The sequence below is a fragment of the Zingiber officinale genome, chromosome 2A, assembly GCF_018446385.1.
Source record: "Zingiber officinale cultivar Zhangliang chromosome 2A, Zo_v1.1, whole genome shotgun sequence".
In the NCBI taxonomy this organism is placed as follows: Eukaryota; Viridiplantae; Streptophyta; class Magnoliopsida; order Zingiberales; family Zingiberaceae; genus Zingiber; species Zingiber officinale.
The window spans coordinates 89230662-89246485 of NC_055988.1; the positions used below are offsets into that span (position 1 = coordinate 89230662).

General features: G+C 43.3%; 1 protein-coding gene across 2 annotated transcripts; it reads left to right on the top strand.

Annotated features, from left to right (window-relative positions):
* Positions 1-11437: 11437 nt before the first annotated feature.
* Positions 11438-13798, top strand: LOC122039776 (probable purine permease 11). 2 transcript variants are annotated; one of them, XM_042599222.1, is made up of 2 exons: positions 11438-11604; positions 12597-13798. In XM_042599222.1, exons 1-2 carry the CDS (start codon positions 11598-11600, stop codon positions 13727-13729), a joined length of 1140 nt encoding a protein of 379 aa, XP_042455156.1. In that variant the 5' UTR covers positions 11438-11597; the 3' UTR covers positions 13730-13798. The 2 variants fall into 2 exon arrangements, with proteins under 2 accessions (XP_042455156.1, XP_042455157.1); XM_042599223.1 differs by having other exon boundaries at positions 12600-13798.
* The last annotated feature ends 2026 nt before the right edge of the window (positions 13799-15824 follow it).

Sequence of the window (15824 nt, forward strand, 5' to 3'; positions counted from 1 at the left end):
GATCAACTGATCCAGATGACCATCTGGATAGGTTCGATAATGAAGCCACGCTCCACTAGTACACAAGATGGAGTAAAGTGTCGTGTCTTTCTCACTACGCTCTCCAGCTCGACAGAACGCTAGTTCTGAAGGCTGCAGAACGGATCCATATGTAGCTTCAAGGACTTCCGAGCGGTCTTCCTACATAATTTCGCCAGCAGCCGACGCTACTAGAAGATGAGCGTCAGCCTCTTCTCCCTGAAGCAGGGATCGAAAGAAGTGCTCCGAGCTTACATACAACGTTTTAATCAGGTAGACATGGACATCCCCTCGGCAACACACAACACACGTGATTGTCGTGGTCTAACACCGATTGCCACTCAACCGACTCCAAGAGGATACCGCCACTGAACTCTTTCTCCCGATCGGCGGCACAAACATCAATCCACCGGGCGACGAGAGGACGCAAGAAGATCGCCCGAGCGGCACCATCAGCACCAGCAGAGGGAGAACGTTGATCCCTCCTGAGTCTCAGATGATCGAAATAGACCCTCTATGCTGGAAGAAGAGAACAGAAGCAACGTCGCCAAAGGAGAAATAAGTATAATCGTCGGTGGGCCGACCGGCGGCGACTCTAATAGAGCTAGGAAATCGTGCGCTCGGCGGTTGGAAATCCACGCGGTGGGATGTAGTCTGGAGAAGACAAAAGGGCCCAAGATCAGCTTCGGATCCAGAGACTTAGAGAGAGTGGAGATCCCTCATGATGATGTTTCAATCATCTGAGCGGTGATCGCTAATTACACCATTCACTGTATCTTTGTTGACACATGGAGTTCGGTGAACATAATTTTTAAGAAGGCGTTTGATCAACTACAGATCGACCGAGGAGAGCTACTGCTAATGACAACCCCGCACTAGGAGAGGAGTCGTTCAGGAGAACAAGGACCACGAACTTCATCGTGGTAGATGCACCGTCGTCCTACAATATCATCCTAGGATGACCGGCCCTCAACGAGTTCCGATCAGTAGTCTCTACCTACTACCAGAAGATTAAGTTCCCGGTCGACGATCGGGTTGGAAAAGTCAAGGGCGACTAGCTGGCCACTCGGCGTTGTTACGTCGAAATGATCAAGACCGAAGCTAAAGCCGCTCGGAAGAATCCGCGGCTAGAGGTAAAAGCTATTACCGAAAAACCTCCCACTCTAATTTATGAAGAAAAAGAGGGGGTTCAGATTCACCCAAGCTAAACCGAAGAAACCACATTCATTGTCTCCGACCTAGAGGTGGAGAAGAAGGCAAAGTTGGTCACCTGCCTCAAGCAAAATCACGATGTGTTAGCATGGTCGGCACATAAGCTTCCTGGGATCTCCCCAAGCGTCGCGCAACACGAGCTACATGTCCGACCCGATGCTCGGCCAGTGAAGCAATGAAAGAAGGATTTCAGCACCAAGCAGAACTTGATCATCCGAGCGGAGATAGAGAAGCTGCTGGAGGTCGGCCACATATAAGAAGTTCAATTCCTGAGCTGGCTCGCCAATTGTCATGCTGGTCTCCAAGTTGGGCAACAAGCGGCGGGTCTGGATTGACTTCCATGATCTGAACAAGGTATGCCCAAAGGATTTCTACCCCCTGCCTCAGATCGACGAAATGGTGGACTCTACTACAGGATATGAGCTGATCTGCATGCTCGATGCGTACCAAGGGTACCACCAAGTGTCGCTCAACTGCAAAGACCAGGAGAAGGTCAGCTTCATCACGATCAATGAGACATATTGCTACAACATCATGCCGTTCGGACTCAAGAACGTAGGAGTCACTTATCAGAGCCTGATGAACAAGGTGTTCCGACAGCAGATCGGCCCTAATATGGAGGTATACGTTAATGATATATTGCTAAAATCCCTCCAAGCTGCTGACCTGTGTGCATATATTGAGGAGACCTGTCAGACGCTGAGGACCTATAGGATAAAACTGAATCCAAACAAGTGTCTGTTTGGCACAAAGAGTGGATGTGTTAAGTATTTGAAAAAAAAAACCACTAACTCACCCATACCTACCCACGTGCACCCCCACCTCCTCCCTTTTCTCCCTTTTCTTTCTCCTCTTCCTCCACGATTTTTCTTTTCTCTCATCCCTTCTTTGCTCTGTTTCTCTTCAACGGCAGAAGAGAAATCGCAGTAGCTCTTCTTCCTCTCCATCACGAGTCCTCCTCCTTCCTCTTCAACAACAAGCAAGAGGAACGCGAGCAAGAGCCCTCCCTTCTCTTTTTCCTTGTTCTCCTGCATCTGGGCAGCACCACCGGAGCTTCGCCGGAGCTAGCTATGGTCACGCCGAACTCGCCGAGGCCACTGGTAAAGAGAGAAAGATCATCTATTTCAATGTTCTTTTGCTTTCAACCTCCACTTCTCTGACAGCTTCAACAGCAGCAACCCTAGCTACTGTGCTCTTCCAAAAAACAAGAGCAACAACCCTAGTTGCTCTCTCCTTTTTCCCCACCAACAGCAGCATTTTTGCTGCATTTTGTTTCCTCCAACAGCAGCCCTAGCTGCTGCCCTATTCTTGGCAGTACCGTCGGAGTTCGCCGGAGCTCGCCGGAGCTAGCTGAGGTGGCCAACGACAAAGGGAAAGCAACCCTAGTTGCTGTCCTCATTTCCAGCAGCCACATTAGAAGGTCTACTTTATGCCTTGTATTAATTGGATGTGTAGGTAGAAGGGTTATCTAGATTAGAACAGAGATTTCATTTAGAAATGCGAAGTGGTACGCGATAGCGAGATCAAAAATAATGATCTAATGGCTTCGAGTCGTAAATCATGTTTAGATTTTTGTATCATGAGTTTATTATCATTTTAATTATTCGAGTTATTATATTTTGTAGATACGAGCTCGAGTGGAGCGCGGTGACCTGCCGACACCTGCAGATTTTGCTGTATATAAGGTGGATACATCTACTCTTGTCTATTTCCTTGTGCATGAATAAATATATAAATTGGAATATGTATATGTTGTATTATTATTTTCAAAATGGGGATTAAACTGATATTATAAATAGCGAAATGGGTTAAAATATTAAAATTATTGGAGGGTAAATAATTAATATTATTTCTTGTTCACATGTGGGTTCATATTGGGATTGATATGGGAAGGGTTGTTTTTTTTAAATTAAAGAAATATTCTGAATTACTCTTCTGTTGATACCTTGTCTCTTTTGACTTGCTTGACCTTTCATACTTCATGTTTTTGATACTCTATCTGTTGATACTTGTAGCTTTTTATCTGTGGACCCTATAATGATAAATTAATAGATTTGATACGAAAATATTACCTTGATTGACCATTCAATATGAAAAGAGAATAATCATGATAAATGAATGAATATAATCATAAAGGTGAAATAATAAAGATAGTAAATGAAGAATTAAAAAGTGAAGACTATGAGCCTAACTTTATACCAGAGCTCCATATTATAGTACTGGACCGCCCACATGTTATTGTGGTAGCGCGACGACCGCAGTCCAGAGTACCTGACCGTACACCCGAGGCGTGCTGGCGTGATGTAGCCCTCGGTCAGTGTTTAGTATGTCTTCCACCGGTGAGGGCTGATAGCCCGTACGTTAGATGACGTATGCGACAGTTTTATACTCTGAGGAGGCATTTAGCCTATTCATATGATATTACACTATGATGATATTGACTTCGGTGATTCACTTTTTAGATGATTTATCAGATTCAGACTATTGATATACATGTTGATATTACTATGATAACTTATATACCGATTGATTAAATAATAAGATTGAATAATTGATTTTATTAATGATGACAAGTGATGATAAGGTGAAGATCCCAAACTCTATCTAAAAAATTTTTACCTGATTATAGATAATGAGAAGATGATTATACATATATATGTATAAATGTAGAACTTTAAGAATAATCCTAAAGTTGTAACAAAAGATGATGATTTATTCTACTTCCTTGACTTCTTTAATAAGATTAAATTCATGCACATCTTTCTTGAGTATCCACTTAGCCATTTGGCTAATTTGCTACATTCCTTGGTCTCCAGTTTTGCAGACACAAGGATCCTTTTGATATTATAGTTGATTTTGGACTTTCATAGAGTTGCTCAGAGATCTCGACGTGTTGATTTTCTGGTTTGTTTTACTTTTGTTTCGCTGTATTTACATTCTGTAATTTTGTTACAGATGTCGTTTATCTGTATAGTAATTGTAGTTTATGAAAACTATGACATATACATATAGTTGAGACATTTCGTGGTTATGTTGTTTCTATTTTATGTATGTTCCAGCCGTGTGGGCTGATGAATATGTTGTTTATGTTTATATAGTGTGATGTATGTATGTATGCTTCATATTGTCACCAGTACAGGGGAGATGCTGCTGGATTTTTGTCTGGCAGGGACTCCTCTGGGGGCGTGACAGGATGCTTCCTGGGCTACATCATCACCGAGCGGAGAATCGAAGCGAATCTGACCAAAGTGAAGGCACTACAGGATATGCCCCCACCTCGCAATTTGAAGGAATCAGAACGGTTGACCGGTCGGATCATGACGTTATCCAGATTCATCTCCAAGTCGTCCAACCGGAGCCTGTCATTCTTCAAGATACTGTGCCGAACCACCAAATTCTAGTGGGATGAGGAGTGCAATCGGGCATTCAAGGAGCTCAAAGAATACCTCAACTCTCTACCTATGTTATTTAAGTCGTGTGTCGGTGAGCCGCTCTGAATCTATCTGCTACTGAACAAGTGGTTGGCTCAACTCTAGTTAAGCAGAACGACGAAGAACAACCTGTGTACTTTTTGAGCCATATATTAAAAGATGTTGAATCCTGCTACACTGGTCTCGAAAAGTTGGTCGTTAGTACTCGCAACACGGAGGCTTTGCCCATACTTCCTCACGCACTCAATAATTGTGATGACCAACAATGCCTTAGGAAGAGTCCTCCTCAACCTCGAGGTGTCTGGACGGCTGATTTAGTGGACGACGGAGCTTAGTGATGTGTACAAATAGTATGATCATTTATGCACGTTTTAGCGCACATTCACATACTTTATGCATACATATTCGATGTATGATTGCCTCTTTCATCTTGTATTCATTATATATTATCTTTTGTTCGGATATTTGCTCTCAGTGTGGTTTTGTGTTAATAGGGACAACTTTCAGAGCGAAAACGACGATTATCAATGCACCGGAACAAGCCAAAGAACACAGCCGTGCAATCCTTGCACCCCGTGTGACCAGACAGTAGGGGAGCAGTGCACGGCCGTGCGACCAAGACAAAGGCAGATCAACACACGGCCATGCATCCTTGCACGGTCGTGCCACCTCATGCCAAGACCAAGAAGAACCCGGCCATGCATCCTTGCACGCCCGTGCCCCAGAGACCATGGCCAGACACCACACAGTCGTGCCAATTGGCACGGCCGTGCAGCGCGACCAGAGGAAGGGAAGAGCACGACCGTGCCATCCTGCACAGCCATGTCGCCGCCGCTAAACCCTAATCTATATAAGGGTTTTAACCCTTTTTCTTGAGGGAGGCCGGCAGGGAAGTGAGCAGTGAGTTAGAGAAACACCTGGGAGCCATCCTACGCCATCTTGGACTTCCGTCCAGCGATCTCCCACCACCACATTGACTCCAGAAGCAGAGATTTTGATCCAGAGGCCACTCGTCGTCATTGGATAAGCATATTCTTTCTTTCTTTCTCCGTGTCTGAAGATTGTATGTTTATCTAGATTATGTCTTTGGGTATTTCTCTGATACTTATGGAGTAGATCTTTTGTTCTAGGATTAGGGAATAGTTGTGGTCGGTTTGATGTAAGACTCGCATTATGCTTATACTCGTTGGATGATCTTTTATGCTTTGTCTCAATTGTTGTTTGATTGTGTAGAACTTGTCGAACTTCTAGAGGGATTATCTCTAAATCGTACATCCGAGGGGTCCTAGTGATAGGGGTAACCTGTTCACGGACATCTCGGATACTCCCTTGAAAGTAGAGGCAGATTCTCCTCAAGGGAACGAAAGACTAAACTTAACTCTTAACCACTATTCTTAACTCACCAATTAGAGTCGTGTCCTCGAGATTTGCCGAGGCGCCCTAGTGACAAGGGTAAACCGTAACAGGACTTCTTAGGGACCTTCTTCCTTTTGGTGCTTAAGGATAGCCGCTTTAGTTTCCGGCAATTGCATGTAAAAGGACAGCGAGTGTAAGATATGACTTGACACATCAATACCACCACAACGAAACCGACCTCCTAGAACTCCCCATAAGTGAACACTTCGACTCACCAATCCTCGATTCCTTTTCCCAACCTTTCTACTTAGATTACTCAAACCCATTGTTAGTCTAGCTAACCCTAAGTGAACGATTACTAGTGCTTATAATCAGTCCCTGTGGGATCGATATTTTTATTACTGACGACGAAACTGTGCACTTGCGGTTGCATAACACTTAGCGAGTTTGACATCTAGTATCAATCGTGAATGGCTATCAAAGCACAATCTTTGGTGGATTTTGTCACCGAGATACAGAGCTCAGAGCCAGAAGTCGTTTGGAGGATATATGTCGACGTCTTGCCCACTCGGCAAGGAAGCAGAATCGACATACTACTCATCTCACCACAGGAAGACCGGATACAACTATCCGTTCGGTTGGACTATAGAGCCACCAACAATGAGGCTGAGTATGAGGCATTGATAGCTGACTTACAGGCAGCCTAGCACGTGGGAGCCATCAAGGTCCAAAGTTACTCAGATTCTCAATTGGCCGCTTAGCAACTGTCCAGGACGTTCGAGATAAGCAATGCTCAACTCAAACTCTACGCAGAGGTCTTCAAGAAGCTGAAATCCAACTTTTGGGAAGTCATTATACAGAAGATCCCCCGATCGGAGAACCAGACTGCAGATGAGTTGGCCAAACTAGCCAGTTCATTGTTGTCGGTCATCATAGCCCAGCCGATCGAACAAGTATCTTTGGTAGCGTACATTGACCGAATGGAAGGGCTCACCTTCCCGAACGACTGAAGGACATCTCTGATAGAATTCCTACGGCCAGGAGCTACATCGTTCGATCAGGAGGAATCTCGCTTACTAAGAAAGAGAGCCGGACGATTCACTCTGATCGGAGACTAGCTATATAAGAAAGCCTTCTCCAGGCCTCTACTTAAGTGTATCAGCTTGGAAGATGCCGAATACATAGTGCGAGAAGTGCAACAAGGATCCTACTGAGGACATCCGAGCGGCTGCTCATTGGCATGAAATATACTCCTGGCCGACCCTCCAAGAAGATGTCACTCGGACAGTAGTCACTTGTTTGTCCTACCAGAAGTATCACAACCTCTCGTACCGATCGATCGAGGAAATGAAGGCATCTACAGTATCTTGTCCATTCGACCAATGGGGCATGGACATCGTAGGGTCATTCACCATGGAGACCAGTCAGCGAAAAATTCCTGCTCGTTACGGTAGATTACTTCTCGAAGTGGGTTGAAGCCGAGCCGCTGGTCAAAATAACTGAGCAGATTTTCATCAAGTTTGTGTGGCAGAGCATCATATGCCGGTTCGGCATCCCACATTGGCTCATCTCAGATAATGGGAGTCAATTCGTCGATTAGAGGCTCAAGGATTGGTGCGAAAAATACGACATCTAGCAAGCGTTCACCTTGGTGGCCTACCCTTAGAGCAACGGGCAAGCGGAAGTTGCCAATCGGGAGATTCTTCGAATATTATGCGCTCGGCTAGATCACGTCGGAGGCAGTTAGGTGGATGAGCTCCTGAGTGTGTTATGGGCTCTCTGCACGACCCTGAAGGAGGGAACCGGTATGACTCCCTTCCATTTAGTGCACGGTGGTGAAGCAATCATCCTCGTAGAGGTTGGAGTAGAGACCGATTGGGTGTAGTACTACGATGAAGACAACGCCGAGCGGAGGCTCATGGAGCTTGATCTACTTGACGAGGCGAGGGACAAAGTAGACGTTTGGCTAACGACATATCAGCAGCGGATCAAGCAAAACTACAACCGAAAGGTGATCCCGAGATCTTTCCAAGTCAACGATCTCGTCTGGAAGAAAGTGAACCCGGTCGACAACATCACTAAACTTGAAGCTCCATGGGCATGACCCTTCAAGGTCGTGGAAAAGCTCCGTTCAGAAGCCTACTACATTGAGGATGATAATGGAAGGTGGCTCGAACGGCTGTGGAGCGTGAATCATCTCTAACCCTACCGGGCCGGATGAGAGATGCACGGGGTGAATAAACAATATATTTGTATGTCCTCTTTGGATGCAGGATGAGAATAAAAATGAAGTTTTCTAAAATTTGAGCCGAACGACACATCAAACCATCGAGAAGCGAAGTTAAACGCGTGTCCACCTCAAATCATTGAGCGGCGACGTTAAACTCTTGTCTCTACCAACGATCGAGCGGCGACCTTAAACCCTTGTCTCCACCGACGGTCGAGCGGCGACATTAAACACGAGTCTCCACCAACGGTCGAATGACGACCTTAAGCCCTTGTCTCCACTGACGGTCGAGCGGCGACCTTAAACGCGAGTCTCCACCAATGGTTGAGCGATGACCTTAAACCCTTGTCTCCATCGACGGTCAAGCGGCGACCTTGAACCTTTATTTCCACCAACGGTCGAGCGGTGACCTTAAACCCTTGTCTCCACCGACGGTCAAGCGGAGACCTTAAACGCGGGACTTCGTCAAACTGTCGAGCGGTGACGTTAAACTCGGGTCTTCATCAACCGTCGAGTGACGACGTTAAACCCTGGAGCTGAAACGGTCAAGCGGTGACCTTAAACTCAAGTCTTCACAAACGGTCGAGCGGCGACCTTAAATCGAGTCTTTACAAACCGTCGAGCAGCGACGTTAAACCTGAGTCTACGCTAACCATCGAACGACTGACAAGTCTTCATATACACGGCCCGCTCGGGAGTATGTACCAAAATATCAAAGCGTCGAGAGCAGAACAGATCAAGCGGATAGACATACAAGTCTTCGCTGGTCGAGAGAATCACGGACATAAAGGCAGTGAAAAGTTAAAGATAAAAGCTTCGCAGAATGGGCGAGCATACATTGAAACTTCAAAATTTTACAGCTCTCAGCCTCACTCAAGATAATCTAAGGCATCATCGGGTAGCAACGTGGTAATCTTGTCCCGACTGATGACATTGTCCTTCAGAGCGGCGGGAAGATGACCACCTTCCCTGAGTTGGCTGAGCGTCCCGTCAATCGCGAGGTCAAAAATCCGAAGGGCCTATCGGCAACTTTATCGTTAAATGCATCTGAGCGGATGTAGACTAGCTTCCTGGCTTCAAACCTACTCGACTAGGCATCTTGGTAAGTCATCAGGGCCGCTCGTGAGGCCTCCAGCTCGGCCTTGGCAGTTTTCAGCTTGTCATTTTTTACAGAGAGTTGGGCCCGGAGTGCGGTTTCCTCAGCTGACCATCTCTTCCGCTCGGTCACCAAAAAGTCTTCGACTTCCTTGAGCTTCTTAGCAAGGGCCCGACCCTCTTGGTTCTTCATATCCAAATCTTCAATGGCCCGGTTCTTCCTCGCATTTGCCGACTTAATCTTCTTGTCGAAGGTGTTGACCTGCTTATTGAGCCGAGCCAACAACACCTCCTATTCTGCACTTTTTCCCTACTCGGTCTTAAGAAGCTTCGTGCTTTTCTCCTGATCGGCCTTCAGTTTGGCCACTTTTTGCAGATCGGCAGGGGATTGGCCGCTCGAGGACTTCAACTTCTTGACATTGTCCTCCAAAAATGCGAGCATGTAGCACATGGACAAACTTTCCACCCAATACTGCGGACAAGCAAGAAAAGGTCTGCGCCGATCGGAGGTAAAGTAATTACACTAAAAAGTACTTACTCCAGTTGGCATTTGGGTGTAACTATTCGCGAGCACGCCCAGAGGCATCATCCCCGCGCGGGCTCGTGTGTCCTTCCAGACTTTAGTGAGCGGCCCCTGGATGATGATTTGATATTCGGGGGTTTGAGATGCGGGGCTCGGCTTGCTGTAGTCTTCAGTTGGCAGATCTTCGCATACAAATTTGTCCAGTCAGTCAGATTTGCAGCCTCCTTCGACTAGACTTGAGGGGGAGGCATGTGATGCAGTGATAAGGCGGGGCCCACCCTGCGGAGGATCGTTGTCACGGTGGAGGCCAAAGTCAAGTCAATGCGATCAACGTTTGGCCGATCGGGCGAGGGGATCGCCCGATCGGGAAGATGGGTGCCCGATCCGACATCACCTCTGGCTCGACAACGCGCCGAGCAGCCGACGCTCAATAAAGAAAGAAGTCACCAAGGTTATGTGGAAAGCAGGCCGAGCAGCTACCTCGTTCGGACTTATAACAGTACTCGGAACAGAACAGCGGAACAGAGTTACAACCGAACGGACTACATATAGAAACAACAATGATACGGCCGAGCGGCTATCCCGCTCGGCTAGGTAGCGGACTCATCAGTCAAGCATACAGTGGGGACCCGAGCCGAGCGGCTATCCTGCTCCGCCCAACAATAGACAATAGCACATCATCTTTCGACATCCTTTTGGGAGCTAGTGCCGCTGACAGGTGGCATGGTCAGATAGAAGATCGTACAACGAAAGATTCTACTGTCACGTCAGAGATATGCTCAGACCATTAAGGTACTGTGTTAGAGACACTTTACTGACACGTCTTTTCAGGAAAAACTTGAGGATGCATGCTCGCCTTGGGAAGCGTGCACGCGCGCTACAGGAGCTTTATATAAAGGGGTCCAAGTTTCAACAGAGGTATGCGCACTATTGTTACTACTACTGTTCACTCGTTTCTTTGCTTCACTTGCATCTTCATCACTGGTGACTGATTTGAGCGTCAGAGGGCTAACGTCGGGGACCCCTTCCTTGGCGTAGTTGTGGTTGCAAGTCCAAGCGGAGTCTATCCTCGATCAGTAGGAGCATCACGTACCCAACATCCGTCTCCTTCGATTTTCAGATAGGATCGTAAATAGAGAGCATACGATAAGACTAGGAGCCCCTCTTTCCTCTTTTTAATATACTTCTTTGATATAATATCAAATTAAAAGTATTTTTTAGTAGTTGATATTATTGTTTCTAATATCACAACTAAGATTAAGGTAAAAGAAATGGGAATGTTTTTTTTTTTTAAATCTTTCTCCGAAGAGATGAGAAATTAAAGTTGATAGATTATAAATTTATTAAAAAAAATAAAAGGACCAATGATAAATATTTTGTCCGATTCGGAATAGATAAAAAAAAGGCAGTTCTTGGTATTGTTTTTCTAAATAGATAAAATATGAATACTAAATACTTAATTTTTTATCATTTTAATATTGTTTTATTATCACTGACTCTCCATTCATTCATTCATTCATTCATTCCCAATGTCAACAATAAATTAGCGAAATAAAATTACTATTTTTCATTCGGTGAAAGGCGGCTGCAATACATTGCTCCGCTCTTCTCTATATAACGCAAATCCCAGAAATACAATCCCCATTCAAACCAATACACATCACTCATAGCCACAGAAAAACAACACCAAGAAGAAGGAGGAGGAGGAGGTCGACGACGAGCTTAGCAGCTCTACATGGCTGGTATTCCTTCGCTACTTTTCTCTGACTTCCTTTGCATCTTTCGTCATTTTGTTTCCTTCCTGTCATTTTTGGATGTTTTGCAACATGCTCTGCGATTTGCTTTGTATTTTCTACCGAACGGCACTATTTTTATTATTTTTGTTTGCTGAGATGGTGCAGTTGTTTTTTTTCCCCTTTCCTGTAATCTCCAATAAGATTTGTTCTTCTTTTGCTCCAAGGAAAAGCTACCTCTTTCGATTTTTTCAATGTGATGAGATTTTTCTAGGTTTTTTTTTTTTGAAAGGATGTACTTTGTAGAGTTCCTTAAGGAGCCGGAGGATGCTGTTTGGTAGAGACACTGTACTAAACTAGAAGAAGAAAACAAGATATGATTGATTGGTGTCATATCCTTTCTCATAGTGATTGAGTCAGAGAGGAGAGATAAACTACTACAACTTGATGGAAATTAATGCTTAATGCATCTGTTAAACATCATTTAACGAGCATTTAAAGATGTTAACTGATGAATCAAGTATATACTTGGGCATTTTGACAAAACCATTCTGAATTTTCAGAAAAGAAAAATCTTTACACATACTCTCAAATTCTCAATTAGTTGTTTATCATGCTAAATTTCAGTTTGATGGATCAATTCATATGAGTGAAAGCTTCATTCTTTCAACAAACTACTGTGCACAGTGTCAACTACAAAGAAGAACAATGATCAAATTTAGCAAAAGATAGCACACAGAAAGGCTGTGAATTCCTTGTTATCATCATCAATCAATCTGTGTAAATCCCAATTATTTATTGTTGGCTACATGGATCTTGTCCTTCCATGTTCTTAGGGTTAGCCAATTTTGACGCTAATTGTCAAAAGCCCTAATTTCTTTCCAATCTGAATTGAGCTACGTTGGTGTTTTTTAAGTTAGAGCAATCATCGTGAAGCATTAAAGTGTTCATATTCCTAGTTTCAATCAAAGTTATCTTGATGAATTATTTGATTCTTCCAGTAGATCAAGCAGAGTCAGTGTCAGGAACTACAACAACATCAACGATCAAAAAAAGATGGCAATGGTGGCTCTTGGTGTTCCTCAATATCTTCTTCCTCCTCATCGGCGAAACGGCCGCGACCCTTCTCGGAAGATTCTACTACAACCAAGGAGGCAACAGCAAATGGATGGCCACACTCGTCCAAAGTGCAGGCTTCCCTTTCGTCTGCATCCCTCTTCTCCTTTTCCCCTCAAACCGACAACCTCCTTCCCCAGCAGCAGCAGTCACACCTCCTGCTCTTCGCCTGAAGATTGCCTTAATATACCTCGGTCTGGGCATCATCATCGGCGTCGATGACTTGATGTATTCCTACGGTCTTTTATACGTTCCGGTCTCGACTTACTCTCTGATTTGTGCCACTCAATTGGCCTTCAATGCCGTCTTTTCCTACTATCTGAATTCCCAGAAGTTCACTGCTTGCATACTGAACTCTGTCGTCCTCTTGACACTCTCCGCTGCCATACTCGGCTTCAATGAAGCCTCTGAAAGCTCCGGAAGCATTCCGAAGGTGAAGTACGTGCTCGGCTTCATGCTGACATTAGGAGCGTCAGCTACCTACTCGCTCATCCTCTCTCTGATGCAGCTCTCGTTTCAGAAGGTGATCCAAAAGGAGACTTTAACAGTCGTGTTGGAGGTGCAGATCTACACCTCCCTCGTGGCGAGCTGTGTCGCTGTCGTGGGCTTGTTTGCAAGCGGGGAGTGGAAGGGCTTGAAGGGCGAGATGGAGGGGTTTGAGAAGGGGAAGGTGTCCTACGTGATGACTCTGGTTTGGACTGGCCTCTCGTGGCAGTTGGCGTCGGTCGGCGTCGTGGGGCTAATCTTCGTGGTGTCTTCTCTCTTCTCCAACGTGATCAGCACCATCGCGCTGCCCGTCGTGCCGGTGTTCGCTGTGATTTTCTTTCATGAGAAGATGGGCGGGATCAAGGTTGTGGCGTTGCTGCTTGCCATTTGGGGTTTTGCTTCTTACCTGTATCAGGATTACCTGGATTACCGCAAAGCTAAGAAAGTTTCGGAGCATGTTGAACTTCTAGTTTCGGAGCATGTTGAACTTCTCTCTGGTCATCGCGGCGGCGGTGGCGGCCGTGACTGCTGAAGTTCATGACTATTTTCCAATCACTATATTGTATGAATAAGTGAAGATTTTTCTTCTAGAATATAATTAAGAGACAGCGCATTACATCACATTAAACCTCCCGTAACGAAATTCAAATAGTTTAAATTTCACGGCATTGATTCCTAGAGGGATGCTATTAGAGTCATGATGAACAGAACAAGGCAACTACGGTAAACAAAGCTCTAGTAAAGTGCTACAAGGAGCAGAGTGTACCTTATTATTACACACTGTTTCATAGTTCTCGCAACGCTAATGCACCACTAGTAATTAAAGCAAGCTGGTGACACAAGCACACGACTGGTTTAAGGACACCTCCAGAGAGCAGCTCTGCAGCTGCAAGTTTAACAAAGGAGATTGGATTATCGTGGTGCTTTAAGTCTGCAACAAAAACACTGTCAAGTAAAAAGTTCATTTCTTGTAATAAGAAGCAAATTTTGCAACCGAACCTGCAAATGTACGAAGAGCTGGATGAAATCATGTATGGAAGAATAGTTTCAAAGACAGATGGGTATACAACTGTTTTACCAGACCCCATATATAAGTATCGAAATTATTAAATCACGTAGGATAATTTTAAAATAACCAAATCACGTGCTCATTTTTATTTTACCCTTAATTAGTCAACTGATAAAATAAATAAGTCGAATTGATTTTTTATTTAAAAATCAGTCGACTAAATTTTTTTTACCTGTCCAATTGATTTTTATCTGTGATGAACTTTTAAAATTTTGAGCAAATCAGTCGATTGATTTTTTTTATTTATCAAAATTAATTTGGAGCAAAATTAATTGATGGATTAAATGACTTTGGATTAATATGAAACTAATTTCTATGTGTTCGACTAATTCTTCTGATTATATTCATATATTCAAACATCAATTTAACTAAATATATTGAGAGCGGTGTTTTTTTTAACGCGAATTAAATTTTTCAAACACATTTATGTTGAAAAAAATAATTGCTCTTACTATATTACAAAATCAGTTGATGGACCAAATGAGCTCGGATTGACGTGAGACTATCTCCTATGTGTTTAGTTAGTTCTCCTAATTATATTCATGTCCTCAAACATCAATTTGACGCAATATATTAAGAGCGGTGATTTTTTGAACACGAATTAAATTTTCAAACTCATTCATGTTTAAAAATCACTACTCTTAATATATTATGTCAAATTAATATTTGAGGGTATGAATATAATCATGAGAATTAAATGAACACATAGAAATTAGTTTTATGTCAATCCGAGATCGTTTGATACATCAGCCGACTTTGGACAAAACTGGTTGATGGACTAAACAACCTCAGATTGATATGAAACTAGCTCCTTGTTCGTCTAATTCTCTTGATTATATCTATGCCCTCAAATATCAATTTTACTCAATATATTAATAGCAGTAATTTTTTAAACATAAATGTGTTTGAAAAATTTTATTCGTATTCAAAAAATCACCGATTTCAATATATTAGATCAAATTAATGTTTGAGAGTATTGATATAATCAGGATAACTAACTAAACGCAATAAAACTAATTTCATATCAATCTGAGATTGTTTGGTTCATCAACCAATTTTTCAAAAATCGACTGATGAACCAAATGACCTCATATTTATATAAAACTAGTTCGAATGTATTTAGTTAGTTCTCCTAATTATATTCATCTTCTTAAACATCAATTTGACCAAATATATTAAAAGCAGTAATTTTTTGAACACGAATTATATTTTTAAACATATTCATATTTAAAAAAATCATTGTTCTCAATATATTGGGTCAAATTGGTATTTGAGAGCACGAATATAATCAAGAGAACTAACTGAATAAATACAAACTAAATTCATGTCAATCCGAGGATATTTGATCTACAAGCCAATTTTGTCTAAAATTGAATGATGAACCAAATGATCTCAGATTGATTTGAAACATGCTCTTATGTATTCGTTTAATTCTCCTGATTATATCCATGCCCTTAAATATTAATTTGACCTAACATATTAAGAGCAATGATTTTATGAGCATGAATGTGTTTGAAAATTTTAATTCATGTTCAAAAAATCATTGCTCTTAATATAT